The sequence below is a fragment of the Gracilinanus agilis genome, chromosome 4 (assembly GCF_016433145.1).
Source record: "Gracilinanus agilis isolate LMUSP501 chromosome 4, AgileGrace, whole genome shotgun sequence".
NCBI classification, from domain to species: domain Eukaryota; kingdom Metazoa; phylum Chordata; class Mammalia; order Didelphimorphia; family Didelphidae; genus Gracilinanus; species Gracilinanus agilis.
Genome location: NC_058133.1, coordinates 261350533 through 261373874, shown reverse-complemented (window position 1 = coordinate 261373874; position 23342 = coordinate 261350533). Strand labels below are relative to the sequence as shown.

Below are 23342 nucleotides of genomic sequence, written 5' to 3'. Positions count from 1 at the left end.
AATACAGAGTGTAAGTGTTCTGTGGTCTCAGGAGAGGTCCTTCAGCACCAAGTTCAGAGCTGGAACTGCCTCCACAGGAAGTAACCAACTTACTTAAAGAGATAGTGCCTTTCGTCACTTCCCATGGGTCCACCTCTAATTCAAATGGACAAATGGCAGTCTCTGCATTGATTTGGACTGCCCAAAGGGCAGTCCCTTGTTCTTGATTTGTTACTTGTTGTCACGAGTGGGTAACTCGTCTCCCCTCCCCACTAAGGTGACGTCATTTCTATGCCTAGGTTAAGTATGAGTCCAACTAGGAATGGGCTGGAACTAATTCCATTTACACAATGTGAGGATGAGAAATAGTGAGGAGGCAAGGATGACTCCTTGGTTGGAGGCTACTGTTGCCCTCAACAGTAGTAGGGAAGTTAGGGGACAATGTTGACTTAGGGAGAAAACTAATGAGGTCAGTTTTGAACATGTTGAATTTAAGATGTCTAGTAGACACCCATTTTGAGATGTCTAAAAGGTAGGTGGGGATTTGAAATTGGAGGTCAGCAGAGAGTTTGGGGCAGGATAGGTAGATTTTGGAATTTTTAGCCATTGCTTTTTAGCTAGGCAGTCACCCAGTGAAGTATTAGATGGAGAAGAGAATAGAGCCTAGGACAGAACCCTTTGGGACATATGCAATTAGGGGGTGTGACCTGGGTAAGGATCTAGCAAAAAAGACTTGAGAAGGAGAGTCTGACAGATAGGAGGAAGACTAGGGAGAGTAGTTTCCTAAAAGCCGTGAGAGGAGAGAATACATGGAAGGTAGATGAACAATAGTGTCAGAAGCAGTAGAAGATTCAAGGAAAGAGGAATGAAAAAAAGCCATTGGATTTAGCATCTAAGATCATTGATAACTTTGAAAGGAGAAGTTTTGGTGGAATGATAAGGTCAGAAGCCAAGGTTAAGAAGAGAGTGAGAGGCCCCTATCATAGATGACATTTTCTAGTTTAGTCACCAAGAATGGAAGAGATATAGGATAAAAGGAAGGTGCAAGGATCAAGTGAGAGTGTTTTGAGGATGGAAGAGATGGGTTCCTGTTGGAAGGTAGTTGGGAAGGAGTCAGTAGATAGGGAGAGATTTAAGATAAGTGAGAGATGATCTGTTGGAGGAGGCACAATGGAATAGGGTCATTTGTGTGGGAAGAGGTATTAGCCTCAGTAAGGAATAGAACCACTTCATATGAGATGGGGTAAGAGAATAGCAGAAAGGCATCTCAGAATAGATGAAGAAGGCACCAGCAGCAAATGGTTTCAATTTCTGTAAAATTTAGGCACATTTCTCATCGAAGAGATGGAGGAGGGGGAGACTTGGCAGGCTTAAGGAAGATTGGAAAGATTTAGAAGAGTTGTTACAGAAAGTAGTATAGTGAGTTGATAAGGAAGGTATAGTAGGATAGCCTAGCAGTAGCGAGGACCAAGATGAGATTGTGTCACATAATTTTGTTGTGGACTCGGAGTGGCTGTGTGATTTTTACCTTTGTTCAGTACCATGTGTATAGGAGAGATGGTGGCTAGATCATGGGAATGATCCAAGACTGAGCCTGGACAGTGTGCAATTGGCAATATGGTCAAGGAGCTAGGGACTTGAGAGAAGAGGACAGTGATAATTGACCTAGTTCACCAAGGGATCTAGAAGGGGAAAAGAGAGAGTGCTAAGTGCAGGGGAGATGTCCTGGGAGAGGAATATGAGGGATTGAGGAATTAGAGGTTTAGTTAGAAAAGGCACAAAAAGGGTTGGAAAGCCAATAGATTATGGTCAGATAAGGATATTTTGGAATTCTTGAACATGGAGACATCATTGTGAATGATGGCAAACCTAATGACCATCTTTGTGGGTCAGGTGGGCTGGACATGTAGGTCAGAGGAAGTGGGTAGATTGAATAACTGTGGGGTTAGGGGTTTTGAGGGAGAATAAGCATGTAAGTCCCACGTATGAAGTCAGAAATTGGGGAGGAGAGAAAAATTGTGAACCAGGTAGCAAACAAATTTCTGGTATCAGTGATTTGGAGCATCCTTTTATTATTTTCATTGTTTAATAGTTATAGTTCTTTTATATACTGCTTGTACATATCCTTTGACCACTTTATCTATTGGGAAATGGATTTAAAAAAAATCATATGTTGTATATTTTGGATTTCAAACCCTTATCTGAGAAATTGATACAAAGATTTTTTTTCACATCCTTCTCATCATTTTTGTTTGTGCAGAAACTTTTCAATTTCATGTAATTGAAGCTATTTTATGTTGTGATTACTTCTAAACCTTGTGTGGTTAAGCAGGTAGGTGACTCACTTAGTGGATTGAGAGCCAGGTCTGATGAGAGGAGGTCCTGGGTTCTAATGTGATATCAAATGTTTCCTAGTTGTGTAATGCCCTGGGCAAGTCACTTAGCTCCCATTGCATTACTGCTCTTTTGTCTGATGGAAGGTAAGGATTTTGAAAAAAGAAGCAGATGATGATGACAGTTATTTCTTTCTTTCTTTCTTTTTTTAAACCCTTACCTTCTGTCTTAGAATTAATATTGTGTATTGGTTCCAAGGCAGAAGAGTGGTAAGGGCTAGGCAACAGGGATTAAATGACTTGCCCAGGGTCACATAGCTAGGAAGTGTCTGAGGTCAGATTTGAACCCAGGACCTCCTGCCTCTAGGCTTGGCTCTCAATCCAGTGAACCATCCAGCTGCTACCAGTGACAACTGTTTCTTAAGCCAAGCATAGTAGCACAAACCTATATCCCTTTATCAGGGGAGGCTGAGGTTGGTGAATCACTTGAGCTTGGGAGTTTTTAGTTAGAGTAGAGCTAAAGCCAATTAGGTATCCATACTAAGTCCAACACCAATATGTTGAGCTCCTGAAAATAAGAGGTGCTACCAGGATGCCTTCAGAGGAGTGGATCAGCCAAAGTTGGAAATAAAGCAAATCAAAGCTTCTGTGTTGATCAGAATTGAGAGTAGGTCTGTGAATGGCCATTCACTTCTATCCTGGAGAAGATAGGGAGAACCAGTCTCTTAGATAGAGTGATTAGAAGATAGGAGAAAACGTCCCCTACAAATGGTATGATCTTTAATATTAAGGTTACTTGTTCATTGTGAATTTATTGTAGAATATGGTCTAGTATGTTGGCAGTTCTCTTTAATTGCCGTATCTGGTCATCACAGTCTTCACTTCCACTATCCTCTCTTGAAAACTTTTCTTGGGTCTGGTTTTTATAATACTATTCTTACCTCTGACCTTTGAGTATATAGGGTTACACCCAGTTCCAGGCCCTCTTCTCTCTCTCTCCACTTTCTTATTTGTTAAGATCATCAGCTCCTGTGGGTCTAATGATCATTATGCATATGACTTCAAGATATATCTAAAAAAGCACTTTATATGAATCATTTAATTTATATTTAATTTATATGCATCATAACAACCCAATTGGCTAAGTACAAATATCTTTCCCTCAATTTCATAAGTGAGGAAACTGAGGCTCCAAGAAGTTATGTGAATCAAGAATTCTAACCTGTTTTTCATTAAATTGGTGGGTAAAGTATAGAATGAACATGATATGAAGTTTCGCATAGAATGAAAGTTCTGTGGAATAATAGTGATAACCAACCTTCAGGGCTGTTAATTTTGGGCTTGTTACAGACATGTCAGCATCAAATGAGCCATATTTAACATACAATACATGATTTCCAAAAATAATAATTGTTGGAATTCTATTATTTCTAAAAAAAAAACAAACTTCACAAAAGAACAAAAAGCTCAAGGGTCATTTAAGTATCCAGACAGTTTAATGGGTTATAATATTAGAAAATAGGAAACAATGGGGGCAGCTGGGTGGCTCAGTGGATTTAGAGACAGGAGGTCCTGAGTTCAAATCTGAACTCGGACACTTACTAGCTGTGTGACCCTGGACAAGTCACTTAACCCACATTGCCTAGTCCTTACATGGTATTGGTTCTAAGATAGAAAGGTAAGGCTTAAATTTTTTTTTTTTTTTTTTAGGAAATTGGAGCAAGATAGGATTACAGTAGAAATAAGAAAGAACTATTACAAATGACTATGTGTTAAAGCTTTCTATCTTTGAAGATAAGCATCATATAATTAAATATAGTCTTGCTTTGTGGTTTGCAGGTAGCTTAGTGGAGAGATCCTGGTCTAGAGATGGAAGGTTTTGGGTTCAATTTTGTCCTTAGACACTTTGTAGACATGTCATTTAACCCCAGTTACCTAACCTTTACCACTCTTTTGCCTTGGAACTGATAACTTTGTATCAATTCTAAGATGGAAAGTAAGGTTTAAAAAATTGTAAGTTTGTGTTTATCCTTGTTAAATTTTCTCTTATTAGATTTAGCCCAATGTTTTAAACCTGTCAGGATCATTTTGGATCCTTGTTGTTAGTTATCTCTTCCAGCTTTTTATCATTTGCAGATTAGATTGATGCCATATATGTTTTTATCTATGTTTTTGATGAATGTTAAACAGCATAAGGCCAAGCACTGGACTCCGGGGCACTCTGCTTTGGAGACTTCCATAGTGAAGTGAAACAATAAGTTGTTGATGTCTTTTTTTTTACCTACTCATTAAACCAGATTTGAATCTACCTAATTGTACTATCACCTAGACAAAAGTTTCTAAAAATACAAAAAGGTTTTTTTTGTACTTGAAAAGAGTCTTATGGTACAAAAGATACTGATAATTTTAAAGTGCACACAAACAATAATATGAAAGGGTTTTTTTCCAACCTTGCCTAATGTTGAAAAGTTGGTTTTGCATTTATAAATATTAATTATATCAAAACGTAATTGATTTGGACTAAATTGGGAGAAGGCCAAGAACAATCTGATTTATAGAGTCAAAGGTTTTGTTTCTTTAGAAACAAAATACAGTAATTTATTAGACTAATAAAGTATTACTCGATAGCAGTCATTATGAATAGACAAGAAGATTTGCATAGTTTACTTATGAATGAATTCTTGAGAGTAACTTTAAAAGCTTTTCAAATTATTTAAATATTTCCCTATAAATCTTTTTATATTTAGCATAACCTTTTCCCACAAAAATGTAAATCTTTGCCCAACCCTTGCTTGAATTATGAATTTCAAATCAGTCAAATATGAATTAATGAGGCTACTTGCATAATATTGCTCTTTGTTTAAAAGGAGCTAGTTTTGATGAGAGGAAAAAATCTTTCAGATAAGTTAGCCTCCTTACTTTTTAGTGTTTTCATAGCACTGTATTTTGTAAGTATATTGAAAATAATGTTCTAAATGTCACTACTTAAATGTTTAAGTTTCTAATTTGAGAATGAATGTGTTTGATTAATTCAAAATGATTAACTGATCACTTAATTTCTAGCCTGTTCTATTTTCTTTCTGACTATTGCTCAGAAATAATGAATTTCAAAAAATATATTTTAACATTATAATAATGGATAATATCATTGCAGGAATATTTCTAGTCGTTTCAGCAGGAGATTAGGGAACAAACCAGCGTGATGCCCTGGAGTGGGTTCCTTTTGAAGTAGCATCCTTAATGAAAACCTGCTTGCTTCACCATCTGTAGCAGGAGCTGAGGGAAAATTTCTAGTGTCTTATCACTGATTCTGTCTTTTGTGGCAGTCAGATAAACGATTAGAAGAGACTTATGAATAGGATCTTTGTTGTTCTTAGCCTTATATACCATCTCATAACAATGTTGAGCCCCTAGTTTTATTTATTTATTTATTTATTTATTTTAAGCCCTTAACTTCTGTGTATTGACTTATAGGTGGAAGAGTGGTAAGGGTAGGCAATGGGGGTCAAGTGACCTGCCCAGGGTCACACAGCTGGGAAGTGTCTGAGGCTGGATTTGAACACAGGACCTCCCGTCTCTAGGCCTGGCTCTCAATCCACTGAGCTACCCAGCTGCTCCTTATAAATATGAAAAATGATAAAGGCTTGTATAAATATATAAATTAGTAATTTAATTAAAGCCATGTTTATGATAAAATCATTAGACCACGCGCTTGTAAGCATTCAAACCTGCCGCCGCCTCCATTACTGTCTCCTGTTTCCTGGAAGCGCCTACTCGCAAAAGAGACCACTTCCTCCTAACCCAGGAGATTTAAACCCTTCCCTGCGTCAAGACGTAAGCCTTCCCAAGCCCAAAAACCGGAAACGGAAACCCGTTGGACCACGGGAAATGTAGTTTGATACATTTCCCAAATTTCACTTTTACATCCTGAGCCTCTAGTTTTGTGGAAGAATGATTCTCAGAATTGAAGTTGTCAATGTTTCTTGATAACCTCTACCAGTGAGACCAAAAGAGCAAGATGGAAGATAATTAAAACTCATTTTGATCTGTATTTAGAATGTCTTATGTGTTTGGAATTCAGGGAGATGCCATTTAAAAGTATCTTACAAACTTCCTGTGGACACGTGAGGACTTTGAGACTACATTCCCTGTGATCCAATGGGTTTCCGGTTTTTGGTTGTGGGGACGTCTCTGACGTATAGGGCAGTTTAAATTCGGAGGGCGGCCTGGAGACGGTCTCTTGGTTACCTGAGTGGGCTGGGCTGGTGTACGAGAGAGACAGGATGGGTACCGGCGGTAAATTTAAAAGATAGTCAGGCACGGTCATATATATTTTACCAACATGGCTGTGGCAATTAAAATATTAATTTCTCTTATAATATCAGTCTTTATCATTTTTAATCGTAACAGTCTTGAACATTGATATTTGAATAAAGAATATGCTCCATACTTTGGGAATACCTCTTTAGACAAAGCCAAACTATGAATACATGAAAAAGAAAATAAAAGGCATCTGGCTAGTTTTTCTATCCTGAACTCCTTCTAACTTTGTTCCTGTAAACTTTATACTCTGAATTGACCGGCTGATTTCAGGCTGAGGTAAACCACTACAGGAAGTTGAATTATTCTTTCCCTTAAACATTACCTGGAGCAAGGATGGTGGTCAAATGTTTGGGTTTCAAATAACTTTCTGGAAAATTACTTCTAAACTAAATAGAGGTTTAAGCTTGTCAGCAAAACAAATTAATCAGTAGAAGGGAATATTGTCAAATTTAAAAGTGAGATTTTTCTATGAATAACTGAAAAATGATTTGTAATAATGCATCAACTTCTGTCAAGTAATCAAGTCTTCTAAATTCAGCCAGAATATGTGCATGACCTCCTCCATTGATAATGTTTTGAGAACTTTTATTAAGATGTTTTAAATTTGATTTTTTTACTGTCTGTTGCTAGAACCATATAAGCTGCTTTTAATAAATCTGGGATTTGTCTGAACATTGAAGATTATAAAGCCTGGGCCAGATATAGTGTCATGCACCCTCATGGACAGTCAGTAAATATTTTGATTTATGATTCTAAAGTAGTGATAACCTTCCTGGTAATTTGTAATAGACATTGTGCATAATTTCCCATTTCCTATTCTTACTTACCAAGGTAGTAAAATTAATTAGAATCTCATTTTTAAAGGTAAATATGTGGAAAAAACATAGTTACTAAAAATATGTTGTTCCTCAGATTCTCATCTAGTTATGCTTAATACTTCTATTTTGGTCCCTCTTTTTCCAGTGCCAAGGCTTCCTAATCTCATATAACTGCTGACTCCTCTACTCTAACTACAAGCCTCTGTTTTCTTCACTTTTTTTCCTTAATGTGTTTTTATAAAGCACAGTTTTAACACTAGCTGTTGTTTATAAAAACTAGAGGGAGGAAGTTTGGAGGGGGAAGGGAAGAAGTTTATACCATCAAGATGCTCTTGGTCACTTTGTCTCTTTAGCCCATCTCATTCACATAACTTTCTTCTGATTGTGGAATGACCAAATATCCTTTGACTTACTTGGACAGTCACACTCTTCATTTGCATATTTCTGCCTCTTCTGGCTCAGAGTATATTGAACATTAGCGCAATTGGTGGCTACCTCATAACTGGAATAGACTACCCTGTGATCAGCTTCTGTTATTTCAGGATATTTGAGGACTGAGGTAGCCTGGTACCATATATACATTACTTATTTTCATATAATTAGAATATAGTAATTATACTATACATGAAAGCTGTACCAAACTCAATTTCATCTTTCTTTGCTTTAGCAGGCATTTTATAATTTTTGCAGTGTTTCAGGATGTTAGCACTGATGATTTTAATTGTTAGGTACTGTAGTTGTGGATGAGGTGAAATCTGTATCATCCCTGTGATACATCCTAGAAATATATTCTTTTCTCTCTTGTTTCTCCTCTTTCCTCTCCTGTGATTTCATCACAATACCAAGCTCTATGTGTGTCAAAGAAGATAGATATCTACTTGGGCAATTTTCAGTCCAAAAGTTGCTAGGACACCTAATCCTGTTGCCCTCCCTTCCATTCAATTCAACAATCATTAAACACTGGGACTACAAAGACAGTTAACAGCCTTCTCTCAACAACTTTACAAAGAAATTTGGCAACTGTCATAGGCTTCTCAAAAATAAAAGACAGCATGGGCAGCTGGGTAGCTCAGTGGATTGAGAGCCAGGCCTAGAGACAGGAGGTCCTAGGTTCAAATCCGGCTTCAGACACTTCCCAGCTGTGTGACCCTGGGCAAGTCACTTGACCCCCGTTGCCTACCCTTACCACTCTTCCACCTATAAGTCAATACACAGAAGTTAAGGGTTTAAAATTAAAAAAAAAAAAAAATAAAAAAAAAAAAAAAAAATAAAAGACAGCATTGTGTAGCAGAGAGTGCTGGATTTGGAATCTGGAGGATCTTAGTTCAAATTCTACCCCAGACACTTGTGTGATTAAAGATCTATCTTTTAGTCAATCCCCTCAATTTCCCTATCTGTAAAGTGGAGATAATTATAGCTATGGTTCTTTATTCATAGAGTAGATGTGAGGCTCCAATAAGAAAATATGTTTATGATGATTTGCAAACTTTAAAAGATCTTTTTTTTTAATTGATTAAGAAAATTGTTCCATGGTTACATGATTCATATTCTTTTTCTCCCGTCCTCCACCCCCTCCCTTAGCCAGTGTGTAATTCCCTTGGGTTTTACATGTGTTATTGATCAAGACCTATTTCCATATTATTGATATTTGCACTAGGGTGATTGTTATCTACATCCCCAATCATATCCCCAACAAACCACGTGTTCAAGCAGTTGTTTTTCTTCTGTATTTCTACTCCCACAGTTCTTTCTCTGGATGTGGATAGTGTTCTTTCTCATAGGTCCCTCGGAATTGTCCTGGATCTTTGCATTGCTACTAGTACAGAAGTCCATTACATTCAATTGTGCCATAGTGTATCAGTCTCTGTGTATAAGGTTCTCCTGGTTCTGCTCCTTTCACTCTGTGTCGATTCCTGGAGGTCGTTCCAAAACCTTTAAAGATCTTAAAGTAAAACTCCAAAAGTGATAAATGAGATCAAGAATGGTGTATTTCTAGGATGGTATTTAGTAGTTCTTGTTTTGGTATTTTAGCTATTAAAAGAGAAAATGCCAAAAATAATTTTGAATGAGATTATCTAGAATGTTAAAATAAGTGGACATTGTTAATAATGAGCCCAAATACATTTGCCTCAATTTATATGAAGTTAAAGATAGTAGAGTGTTGTTTCTGACCCTTAGAGGAATAGTTTATCTTTTAGTATAAAAAAAAATAAGTCAAAGATTCCTTGCATTTATGGACTTAACAGTGTCACTGACTTCTGTTTTAGTGACTTTTTTTCCTTTTCTTCTAAAAAGAAAAAGCACATTTTAAGTGTAAAACATTTTAAAAGTCACTTTTACATCATAGAACCATACATTTAGTACTAAAAGGAACCTTTAGAGGTCATTGCGTTACCAGGCCTTATTTTACAGATGAGGAAACTGAAGCACAGAGAGGTTAAATGACCTGTCTATGATCTCAAAGCCAGAAAGTCCCTGAGACAGGAATTTGAACTCAGGTTTTCCTTAACTCTAAACCCTGTGCCCTATCCAGTATTCCACAATGCTTCACCCTTAAGGACATTCACATTATTTTTATATTAAAAATTATATACCGGCCTCAGCCACTTCCCAGCTGTGTGACCCTGGGCAAGTCACTTGACCCCCATTGCCCACCCTTACCAATCTTCTACCTATGAGACAATACACCGAAGTACAAGGATTTAAAAAAAAATCGTATAAAATACATTTTAGTGTGGAATTTGACCCTTTTAAATTTTCTCTTTAATGTTGGCCTGTATATTTCCTTGCCTACTACTTTTCTTCTTTCATATTTTGTTGGATTGTGAATTTATTGATGTTTTTATATCTTTTGCCAGTTCAGCACATAGCTCATCCATGATTCTCATCCTTGTTATTTTTGTCGTTATCTTTCTATAAATCTTCCATATGACATCTATCTAACATGCTAAAGGAATTTTTCAGCTCTCTTAAAAGTAGAAAGCCAAGGGGGCAGCTGGGTAGCTCAGTGGATTGAGAGCCAGGCCTAGAGACTGAAGGTCCTAGGTTCAAACCTAGCCTCAGACACTTCCCAGCTGTGTGACCCTGGGCAAGTCACTTGACTCCCATTGCCTAACCCTTATCACTCTTCTGCCTTGGAGCCAATACAGTATTGTCTCTAAGACAGAAGGTAAGAGTTTAAAAAAAAAAAAAAGACTAAAGCCAAGAAGCATCAATTGATAAAAACATTTTATTGTAATCTTAACTATGAAATAAAAATTTTTATCCTATATTTTCTTTGAATTATGGATAAAAAATATTGACACAGATTGGTCCTTCATGTTATTCTTAAATCCTAGTCTTTTGGGGTTAATATTTAATGAATACTAGAGTAGTTTTAGGTTATTTTTTCCTTTTTCACTTTGTGATTCTTTTCTTCTCCTATTCCCATCTCACCCTCCCCTCTTTTCTTATTAAGAATGTAGTCCCAGGATAATACCTGAGTAATAATTTTAAATGTATGTTACCATAAGTATGTTACAACATAAATCATAAATGTATAATTATATTGCATTATACTTTTCTTTATAACATTGATTCTTGTAAGAAGGCAGCAAAGCTTAGAAGGTAATTTCTCAGAAATGGGGGTTGGGAGGTACTAAACCCAAGTCAAGGTGTTCCGACCTGTCCATGACCTGTAAGTTCCTATTATATAGTGTCAAGAATGACCCCAGTAAGGGTTACTCCCTACTCTGTAAATTTCTCTTTTGCCTTTAAAAAATAAGTCTGTTTGTGTTCATAATCAGGTGTCTAAGATTCAACTTGGAAATCTACAGACCTCTGGTTTTTTTGCCTTGCCCACCAAATAAAGTCAGACCTTGCTCAGAGAGTATTTTGCCCAGTCTTTTTCTTTCGTGTAACTCTCCATAAAGATACTTGTTATGTATTATGCCTTGTTCATGGATTATTGTTAATGTTAATACATACTATTTTTCTTAAAAAGATTCATTCATTCATTTACTTATTTGCTTGTTTATTTATTTTCAGGTATTTTTTCATGGTTACATCATTCATATTCTTTCCCTCTCCTCCCCCTCCCCTCCCATAGCCAATGAGCAATTCAACTGGGTTTTTACATGTGTCATTGATCAAGACCTATTTCCATATTATTAATATTTTCAATTGTTTGTGATCATTTGGAGTCTACATCCCCAATCATATCCCCATCAAACCTTGTGATCAAGCAAATGTTTTTCTTCCATGTTTCTGCTCCCACGGTTCTTTCTTTGGATGTGGATAGCATTCTTTCTCATGAGTCCCTCAGAACTGTCCTGTTAATGCAGACTATTTAAACCTACCAAATGTTTCTCCATTCCTTTTTGGGTTACCCTCAATTTTGATTCTCTAGAGATAGCAATATCCCATGATTTATGACTATATGACATCATCAAGAGAATGTCAGTTTTGAAAAGATGGGCCTTTGCATCAAGCAAAAAGTTGGTGATCATTGAACACACAACACAGTTTCACAAATGGAATATTTCTTTCTTTCTTCTATTTATTTATTTATTTTATTATTTAGACCCTTACCTTCTGTCTTAGAGTCAATACTGTATTTTGGTCCTAAGGCAGAAGAGTGGTAAGGGCTAGGCAATGGGGGTGAAGTGACTTGCCCAGGATCACACAGCTGGGAAGTGCCTAAGGCCAGATTTGAACCCAGGACATTCTGTCTTTAGGCCTGGCTCTCAATCCACTGAGCCACCCAGCTGTCCCCACCTCTTTCTTCTATTTATTAATGGGCCAAGATCATTGTCCATCTGAAGTACCCAAACAAGGTGTAGTACATTTATCAATTGAACAGCATATCATACTCTTGCATCCCTAATCCATTTAGTTAATTTTCCTTTCTTGATTGCTAAACCAATCTCTTTTGAGTGACCACATTTTCATATTCTTAACAAGAATAAAAAAATCAGTCCTGCACATGGAATTCAAATGACTCTTTTAGAGTAGTATCAGTTTCTCAGTTACCCAGCTAATAGCCTTCCTAGTACCATTCTTCCTACCTCCAACTCTTTGCACATTCTGTTTATTCATTGTCCCTTATATCTTTTCCCAGTGACACAAACTTAGTTCAAGCTTTCATTATCTTTCACCTGGATTATTGCAGTAGCTCCCTTTTCCTCAACAGGTCAGAATACTGTGCTCCTTAATTTTGAATATGTTAGCGATAACTCAAATGTTAATTGTCTATTTTAAAATTTTTACTGTCTTTAAATATTATTAAAAATTATTAATGCTATTGTATTGTGAGACAAGATAAAACTTGTAAGCCCATTAATTAATTTCTTCCTAATGTGCAGAGATCCTTCCCACACCATCCCAGCCTGTCATTAAATTCTTGTGGCTTCCTATAACCTCCAGATCAAATGTAAAAATCTTCTCTTTGTCATTCAGATCCATTCATAACCTACCCACTCCTACCTTTTCTGTCTTCTTACTCCTAACTCCATGCACTCTTTGATCCAGTGGCATCAATGAGCTCCTTGCTTTTCTTTGTAAATGACACTCCATCTTCTTACTGGAATTTCCACTGGCTCCCCATGCATGGTTGTGTGAGGTAAATAAGGGGACCCCTAACTCAGCCCCATCTCGGAAAGACTTGACATATAAGTCACAGAGTCATGTGGCATGTCTGATGACCTAATGGCCTGACACTGGGGTCCCCTAGCGTCCCCTGACATCCCAGTGTTAGCAGTAGTGCCTAGGCACAGGCATAACTTCACATAAGTTTTGAAAGCTGTTGGCCTATGATCAGGGGCTAAGAGGAGCATAGAGTTTGAAAAGCCAGCAAGAGAAGCTGCGGGCTCTCTTTCCTCTGGTCCAGGCTCTTGAACTAACTGGCTCTCTGGGCTTGCTCTCTGTCTGCTCTCTTATCTCACTGCGCTATCTCTGACAAGCCACTGCTTGGAAACTGGCTGCAATGGAGGATTGGATTTTTATCTAAAGTTAGAAAGGCTGAAACCTATTTCTTTCCTTCTCTTTACTAGTAAATGCTTATAAATCTAATTTTTTAATTTTTATTTATAGCATTGGAATTCTCTCCCTCCTATCTTTCAAGTTTCAGCTATAGTCAGCCCCACCTTGTACAAGAAACTTTTCTCCATTCTTCTTAATCTTAGTGCCTTTCCTCTGAGATTACTTCCATTTTATCCTGTAATAATCTTTTTTTTAATAAACCATTTATCCTGTAATAATCTTATGTGTACATTTGTTTGCATATTGCTTCCCCCATTAAACTGTGAGCTCTTTGAGAGTAGGGGTTGTTTTTTCGCCTTACCTGTATTCCTGTTGCTTATTAACACAGTTCCTAACACATAGTAGGCATTTAATAAATGCTTATTGACTTGACTTCGAAAAATATTTTTTTAAGTGCCTACTCTGTAATGCACTTGTGCTAGGAATAGAAGAATGATGCATGTGACAGATTCAGGGAGACATGGGAAGACTCCCAAGATGATGAAAAATGAAATGAGCAGACCCCAAGAGAACCTCCTACATGATAATAATGTGAAGGAAAACAGCTTGGAAAGACATAATTATGATCAAAGCTAAGAATAGTAATGACTTCCAAAGAGTGATCATGAAGTAAACTTCCCACCTCCTAGCAGAGAGATGAAGGATATGGAGGCAAAATAAGATCTGCATTATCAGGCATGGCCAATGTGTTGATTTATACAAAAGAGAACTTAAATGGACAAGGGAATGGGGTAGGTTAGTGGATAGTCATAGAAATGTCATAAAAAAAAGAGGATGGATTAAGATTTTTTTTTTAATGCAGGAAAAAAAGTATAAAAAGGTACATATGGAGCTATTTTATTTTTAGTTTATTATATATGTAAACATCTTTTTTTTTTAACTTACCTCTAGGGGGCGGCTGGGTGACTCAGTGGATTGAGAGCCAGGCCTAGAGATAGGAGGTCCTGGGTTCAAATGTGGCTTCATACACTTGCTAGCTGTGTGACCCTGAAGTCACTTCACCCCTGTTGCCTAGACCTTACTATCCCTCTTATGCCTTGGAACTAGTACACAGTATTGATTCTAAAATGGAAGGTTTAAAAAACCAAACAAACACATACTTTAAAAACCTTACCTCTGCAGAGTTAATGGTTTCTTTGATATCCTTCTTGTTCTTTGCATACTGTAATACTTGTGTTTTATGAACAAGTTCTCCATTTAAAAAATTTTTTTTTAAGGAAGGGAAGGGGCTGTCACAGGCATAAGTGGGACTCAAATCTAGGTCTTTTGACTTCCAAAGTCATGCCTTTAATAGATGCTAGATATAATTTCAAACAAGATTGAACCTATCTGCATTTGTAGAGGGTCTTCTATCTAGACGATACAGGTTTTATCTCTGTCAATTTCCCTAAGTGTTCTTCTGAATTTTCGGTCTGTTGCATAGGGTTTTGATTATATATATATATAAATAATTTGGATGTTTCAATAAGACAGTTTTAGGGCTATAGACTTAAAGCTGGAAAGAATACTAATGGGGAGGAAATTGAGACTCATGGAGTGGTAAGTGACTTGCTCATAATCATACATCTACAAAGTGTTAGAGATGAGATTTGTACTTCGGGCCTTCTGACTCAAATTTTACATAAGGGTCACACGGTGATAGATTCTGGGAATACAAAGACAAAATAAAAACCCCTTCCCTCAATGAACATATTCTGTGGGGTAAGGGAGGATACAAGAGGGTCAGAGATAAATATTTTATACAGATATACACAAACACACAGAGAGTAATTTTTGGAAGAGTTCAACATCTAAAAGCAAACAGAATAGGGCTCTGAGCTAAACTAAAGCAAGCTAGAGAAAGAGAGATTCTATAAGATGGACATATAGCTAAGAAAGGAGAAATTTAGGAAAATCTAGGAAAAAATAGGAAACTAGCTTATATTGTTTTGACTACCTTTTAACTGAACTGGCTTATATTAGAAATCCATAAAAATAAGAACAGATAACAAGGATTATTCCTAGCAAAATGAATGCAAGCAAATTGGAGTGTGTGAAATATTCTGTTTAAGTACAAGATTTAGAAAAATTTACATGTGTTATCTCATTGCTCTTTACCATGATCTGTAAAGTTTCTGCTAAGGTATTATTATCCCTGTTTATAAGTGAAGAAACTCTTGAGATGTTAAGTGAATTGCCCATAGTCACAAGATTGTAAATATCTGGAGTCTTTTTCCAATCCCTTGCTAATACTTATTAGTCTACTTTCCCCCCCCTTTTGTGATACTTTAAATCAGCTTCTTTATATTGGAAGATGAGAAGGCAAGTTTGGCTAGGTTGGAGAATATATGAAAAGGAAGTAATTTATACTAAGATCAGAAAGGCAGATTAGAGCTACATTGGAAAAGGCTTTAAATGTCTGAGGAATCTGTATTCAAAAGCTAATAGGAAACCATTGATGCTTGTTGGACAAGAGAGTGGCTTCCTCTGCTTTAGAAATATTACTTCGGTAACTACATAAGGGGAAAATGGATTGGGCAGGGTGTGTGGTAGGGAGATAATTTATTAAATAACAGAAGCCCGCTTACATTCGTTCTTATTATATATACATATATGTATATGTTTTTTAATATTAGGTGTTGCTGGTGAGCAGTAGTCGTCATCCAGACAAATGGATTGTCCCTGGAGGAGGCATGGAGCCTGAAGAGGAGCCAAGTGTAGCTGCTGTTCGGGAAGTGTGTGAAGAGGTACTTCTGTCTGTCTATCTGTCTGTCTGTCTGTCTATCTATCTATCTATCTATCCATCTGTTCATCCATCTATCTATATCTATCTATCTCTCTCTCTCTATCTGTCTGTCTATCTATCTATCTATCTATCTATCTATCTATCTATCTATCTAACATATATATCTCAGTTGAAGACATTTACATTTGCTAGTAATTGTCTCTTCTTTAGGAGTGATGTTATTTCCCTCCCTTCTAATTTCTTATAAAATCTGTACAAATACCCTACCCCATTCTGTTCTATTTATGTAATCTTTTAAAATATTTCTACATACATACTGCTTTTGGTATTATAAAAAGGTGGGTTTTGATCATTATAAAATGTGCCAATGTTCTGTCTTAAAAAAAAAAAAACTCTTAATTTCCATCTTAGAATTGACACCAAGTTTCAGTTTCAGGGCAGAAGAGCAAGAAGAGTTAGGTCATTGGGATTGGTGACTTGCCAAGGTCACACAGCTAGCAAGTGTTTGAGATCAAATTTGAACCCAGGACTTCCTCCCATCTCTAATCCTGACTCTGTCCACTGAGCCACCCAGCTGCCCCTCCCTTGTGTCTAATGAGAACTGAAAATGGCCATCTCTTCTGTCCCTAGGCCTGGCTCTCAATCCATTTGAGCCACCAAACTGTCACCTATCTCACTGATTCTTTGTTGCTTAAGATTCTGGCCCATAATTGTCTTACAAGCTTGAATCTTTTTAATCCAATGTTTTCTATTGTAAAATTATTCTTGATTTAGCATCTCTCCTCATTAACAGCATCTTGTTTTCTAACACATTTCTGTTCTTTTCTTCTAATGCCAGTTCATCTCTCCAACTATTGCTTGACCTTCTTATTTTAATCTGGCTCTTCATGTTCATTTACCACATTTCCCTAAAAATAAGGTGTTATCTACCTCATAAAGATTGGATTGTGAATATAATGCATATATGATTGGGAAGAGAAGAATATACCTCATTTCAAAAATGGACCACCATTCTTCCAGTCCTTGCTATAGATTGGAAATCTAGCGACTCTCTCCATTCTTCAGTTAACATCATAATCCCACTAGTTCTTTATAATGTATTTCAAATTATTCCTTTCTCTATTTGTAGTGCTATCACCTTAGCTACAGTCTCAGTACTTTGTTATGACAATAACTCAGAGCTTTTGGTCTCTCTATTCCACTCTATCCTATATACCCCGCCAGGATATTCTTACTAAACTACTAATTTTTTTCATGTCATTCCCATGCTCAAAAATATTGAGTGGCTCTCTTTTCCTTTTTCATGTCATATCCAAACTCATTAGCTGCAACATTCAAGGTACTTAGTCAATTGGTAACCTGGCAACCCTTTACTTATTCTAGCTCATTTCATATTGTTTCTATAATGGACCCTTTATGCTTGCCTGCAAGCTTCAGAGTATTATAGGATTCAGAAACGGAAGGAACTTTAGAAAGTTTCCAGTCCAAATTTGTCATTTAAAAAATAAAATATATTGATGCCCTTTTTTTATTAGTCATTTCTAGAAATATGCCTACCCACTCCAAACCTCATTTCCAAGTTGAATCCTCCCTTATGACGAAGAAAAACAATTAAACAGAAACTCAATATGTTGAGTGATTCTGACATTTCATACAGCATTCTACTCTAAGTAGTCCCATGTATCTCTGCCATAAAGAAGCAAGGGTTTTTAGCATTACTTTGCCTTTGCTCATTTTTAGTTTTTCAGTTCCTCAGAGTCCTTTTTTGCAATTCTTTCATTTACATTGTTGTAATCATTGTGTATATCTTTTGGTCTGTATATTTTCTTCTGCATCAATTTTTACAAATCTTCCCATTTTTAAAAATTCCTAAAGATTGTCATTTCTTATTACACAATATTCCATTATTCATATACCACAGACTTTTTTTCCCCAGTTATTTCCTAAGGTAGGGCACCCACTTTCATCTTTTACAGATAACCAACTTAAGTTCTAGAAAGGTTAAATGATTTGGCCAGGGTCACACAGGTAAGTTTTAGAATCATAATTCAAACCCACATTTTCTGAGTCCACAAACAAGGCTCTCTCTCTCTCTCTTTTTTAAATCCTTATCTTCCATCTTAGAATCAATCAGTGTATTGGTTCCAAGGCAGAAGTGTGATATGGATTAGACAGCAGGGGTTAAGTGACCTTCCCAGGGGTGATACAACTAGAAAGTGACTGAGGCCAGAAATAGGTCTCTTTCTACCAGTTTGCTACCTTTTGTCAAAAACCAAGAACTGAACAACCAAACTCATTTGGTCAGTACCTCATTTTCTCTCCCCTTTGCCTCTTCCCTTATGGTCATTCTTATTGTCCTTCACAAATCATGACCATTCATACTCGAATGTCTTGCTTTTATGGTTTGCCATAAACTTCTCTTCTGTGTGGTCAGTCCAGATTCCTTATTTCTCACTAGTCTTACTTTCTTCCCAAACTATCTTTGTCCCTTGGATGATTTGTCCCCCTCTTTGCTGAACTGCTCCTGCAGTATTTTAAGTGTTTTATGAAGGTTGTAGCTTTGTATTTATTCATGCTTGCATGCATATCCTATTCCTCCAACCAGATTGTAAATGCTTTGAGGGCTGGAACTGACTTCTCTTTTAATCCCTTACAGTGATTGTATACAATAATGGATACATAGTAGGTGATTAGTAAATACTTTATTAATAAACATAAATTCTAGGAAAATATTAAATATGGAATACTTTTTAGAGGAAATGAGACTTAAGCCAAATCTTCTCTATTCTTTTTTGTTGTTATGAACTTAACAAATAACAGCAAACATGAAAATGTCAATATACAAAGGACAGAAAAGAAGATTGCATATGAAATTGGAAACTATTACATCTAGTTTTTTTTTAACATATACTAGATTTAGCAAAATAGCCATAAAAGTACCCTTCTTGTCTTTGTTCCCTTCTGAACTTTGTTGTCTTCTTTGTATTTTTAATCTTTCATTGATGCTTCCCTTTTTTTTTTGAGTCATTATTATCACCCATCAACTTCCCTCTCTCCTTTCCTCCCCCAATAGAAGCCCTCCCTTGTAACAAGGAATTATAGTCAAACAAAACGGATCCACACATTAGCCAAGCCTGGAAATTTATTTCATTTTGTATCTAGTCTTTTACTCCTACAAGGATATGGGAACCATGCTTCATTTTCAGTCTTCTGATTGGTCATTGCATTGATCAAGGTTCTGAAATCTTCCAACGTTGTTTTCTTTAGCCTATTATCATTATAGAACTTGTTCTGATTCTTCAAGCCAAAATTTTAAAGAGGTAATGATAGGGGTGGACAGAAAGGAAGTTGGAGGCATTGAAGTCGACCCGAGCAGCAGCATAATAGAGGAGAGAAAAAGTAAAGAGAACATGAAGCATGTGCTCTTGAGAATGTTTGCCTGGCAAAAGCAGAATGGCATTTCTGAGTAATGAATGGTAAATGTGTGAGGATTATGTCCATGAATCTTGGTAGCCTTTCCCCTAGTTTCAATTATGAGTGAAAAAAAAATCTGGAGTAAAATCCAAGTAGCATAGAGAGGGGCTAAGAAAGGAGAGAAGCAAAGGAGATGCAGTTCTCTTAACAAATTGTAAGTATTGAGAAAAGCTGCATGGCCTTCTGGAGAGAGTACTGGCCTTGGAATCAAGAAGAACCAGGGGATTCAAATCCTGCCTCAGATATTTACTAGCTTTTTGACCCTGTACAACTCACATAACCTCTTTGGAACCAAGTTCCTCATCTGTAAAAAAGAAGAGATGGGGCTAGATGGCTTATGGCTTCTAAGTTCACTTCCAGTTCTGTGATCCTATTGCCTATGTATCTCTTTCTGGTTCTGGTTTGACAAGAAATGAAGAAGCTTAGACTTAAATTGCAGTAAGTTAAAAAAAAAAAAAGAACTTAAGTAAAATCAAATTAAAGCCAGCACCAGTAGATAAAAGCTTTCACAGTTTCTTAGAAATCTGGTTGTAGTGAATGTTTTAGAGTTGATAATGCTTTAGGGCAGTGATGGGCAAACTTTTTAAAGAGGGGGTCAAAGGAAAGGAAATGCTCATCTTGTCACTCTGTTTCTAAGGCAACTCTTTCAAAGTTTCATTGTATTGTGTCCTACTCATTGTGTTCATCAGATTAGGAATAATGTCTCGAGGCAGGATAGACTATTTCATGGGACTGCATCTGGCCCACTGGCCATAGTTTGCCCATCACTGCTTTAGGGTAACAGAAGTATATGTAATATAATATTTTAAAGGACTAAGGAGTTGTTTGTTCAGGTGCTTAATATCTCTTGTTGTGGATCACAATAGCAGAGGAAAATAGGAATATTAATCCATTAAGAATATTATATTTTCTTTAGTGTTTTAAGTTGCTTCTTTATTTTGAAGATCAAGGAGAAAGGTAACTCTAGGGTTGGACACACCCTCCTCACTCCCAGTAGGTAAGCTTACACTCAGGCTGATCATTCAGAAATAATTGTTGTCACACCTGGTTGTCATTACTGACCTTGAAAGGGAAGTCAGGAAATATTTCTGGAGATTAATAATGACTTTCCTCCTACATAGTACATTTAATAGACAAGAGGAGAGCAGTCTGATCTATAGCATTTGTGCTTTTTATTTTTTTATTGTTAGATGTGAGTCCTTGGGAGTCTGTATCTGTGGAGATATCTAGTTTAGACCTGAATGGGGTGACTCTCCCTTCTATAGCTGTTTTGGCTAGATAAAGACTTGAAGATACTGTTAATATATAATATAAGCACACTTTTCTTAAGTGTAGCTCAACCTAAAAGGCAATGAAATCAAGAGTGTCATCCACAAACAAGAGCATCTGGAAGACCTCACCACCTTGAGGGTATCCTTCCTCAACTTTCCTCAACTTTATATTTGTTTTTTTAAAGAAATCTTTATATTTTCCCATCTGAAAAAAAGGATTACAGGCTGCATAGCATATAGCAGAGGTATCAGATAGGTGGCCTGCAACACTCTGGACTGAAGCTGAATCAATTATAATGTAATTGGGAAATATTTAACACAATAAATAAAAGTTCAGTAGGACCTAGATAATTTCAGTATGTGGTTTTCTAAGTCAATGTTTGACCCACAAGGATCCTTATACAGTTTAGTGGCTTCCATTTCTATTTGAGATTGTCACCACTGGCCTAGATCACAGATGGAATTGTAAAGGATTGAGTTGAAATTCTGCCTCTTAATACTTCCTAGTGTTAGAAAAGAATCTGTGTTTTGACTTGATTAATAAGAAATTTGGACTTCCTTTCCATTTGTTTTAAATTTGAGTCAGTTAGCAACCACAAAGTTGATCCCACAGGCACCGCCCCCCTGGGTGGTGCCAGTCTAATTGTGGAACTGGGATTGGTTCCTGGGGAGTGATGTAAGAGAGATAGTAGGTGTAGTAAGGATTTATAAGATGAGACCCAGCAGGAAGCTGAGGGGAAGGGGGATGTTGTTTTCTGAGGCTGAGATTCAGAGACAGACACTGAATTGTTAGGCTCTGGATTATTAGGCTAGGAAATTCTTCACCTCCTTTCTATATTTCTCCCTTATTTTCATTTTCTTACTTATAAATCTAGTTATTGACAGTCTTGTGACTTAAGGGTTAATTATAATTTTGGCAACCACCCATTCTAACCATTACACTAGTTGGATGACCATGGTCACATCTGAGCCACAAACTACTCTCTTAAGTTTCTTCTAAGAGGTCGATGAGTTGTGAACCATTTTAGTGCTGCACTGATAAAATCTTGGTATGGACATAAAAAAATTATTATATATATTACAATATTAATAGAGAAATTGAAATAACATAGTTATTTCCAAACTCCTTTTGGAAATTTTAGGAAGAAGGCAGTTTTGTATATAAATCGAAGTTGATTTAAAATGACAATTGCAGAGGGAAAGAAAAAACTATAATGGCTTCTATTCAAATAGATAGTTTATTATGTAAAGGCTTCTTGTTTGACAAACAAGGTAAAAGAGAAAAAATTCTTTATCAGATATATTCTCAAATCAACTGAATTGAAAAAGATTAGAAGAGGCATTTGAGCCTTAAGTTTTTCCAGTAATTTTGACATTTAAAAACCCAAGAATAATATTGTTCTTACTAATAAACTATGGAAATACTTTACAAGTAATAACTTGAAAGAAATGCATTAGCTTAAATTATCTTTCATTCCTCCAGCTAGCTTCCTTTTAGTCTTCCCCTACTTGAAAAGCTGTCACAGTGTAGTAGTTTAGGTTTTGTTTTGTATTTTTTTTGTTTTTAATGGAACAAGACTTTTAAGTAGCATATAATAGCATTATCATTATCAAACATAGGTAGGATTAAGCTTCTAGTCCAATTTGCTTATCAAACAGATTTAAAGGCATAGCATATTTGCTAAAATTTTTAAACTAGTGAATCTGCTGCATGAGACGTTAGCTGAATTATTGAATAAAGCCTTTAGTTTTAAGTAGATCAATACTATGTGTTGGTTCTAAGGCAGAAGAGTGGTATGGGCTAAGCAATGGGGGTTAAATGACTTGCCCAAGTCATTCCCACACAGCTAGGATGTGTCTGAGGTCATATTTGAACCTAGGACCTCCCGTCTCTAGGCCTGACTCTCAATCCACTGAGCTACCCAGCTGTCCCAGTACCATATTGTTTTGATGACCACTGCTTTATAGTACAGTTTAAGATCTGATACTGCTAGGCCCCCCATTCTTCACATTTTTTTTCATTATTTCCCTTGATATTCTTGATCTTTTGTTCTTCCAAATAAACTTTATTTTTTTTATTTTTTTCTTTATTAATTTTTTCTAATTCTATAAAAAAGTTTTTTGGTAGTTAGTTAGGTATGGCACTGAATAAGTAAATTATAGTTTACTTTTTAAACTACATCTTTAACCACCCATTTCTTAGATAGGGCTTCAGTTTTTTGTTCAGTAGGAGAAAATCCCATTACTATAAATTCCAAAGGGACCTGTCTTATAATAGTACTATTTCCTTGTTCCTACAGATATCCCATAATAACAGTGCAAGAAATGCTTTCTGCAACCATTCCTGTGATAGTTTCTTTCTGTGCAATGATAAGTACTCCTTTGTGTGGTGTTTGCAAAA

General features: G+C 36.4%; 1 protein-coding gene across 1 annotated transcript in view; it reads left to right on the top strand.

The window, feature by feature from the left end:
• Window positions 1–23342, top strand: part of NUDT3 (nudix hydrolase 3) — a 64993-nt gene that overhangs the window by 5527 nt on the left and 36124 nt on the right. Inside the window, exon 2 of the mRNA XM_044674177.1 lies at window positions 16087–16197. Within this exon, the coding sequence (XP_044530112.1) occupies window positions 16087–16197 (111 nt within the window). The remainder of the gene's footprint in view (window positions 1–16086; window positions 16198–23342) is intronic.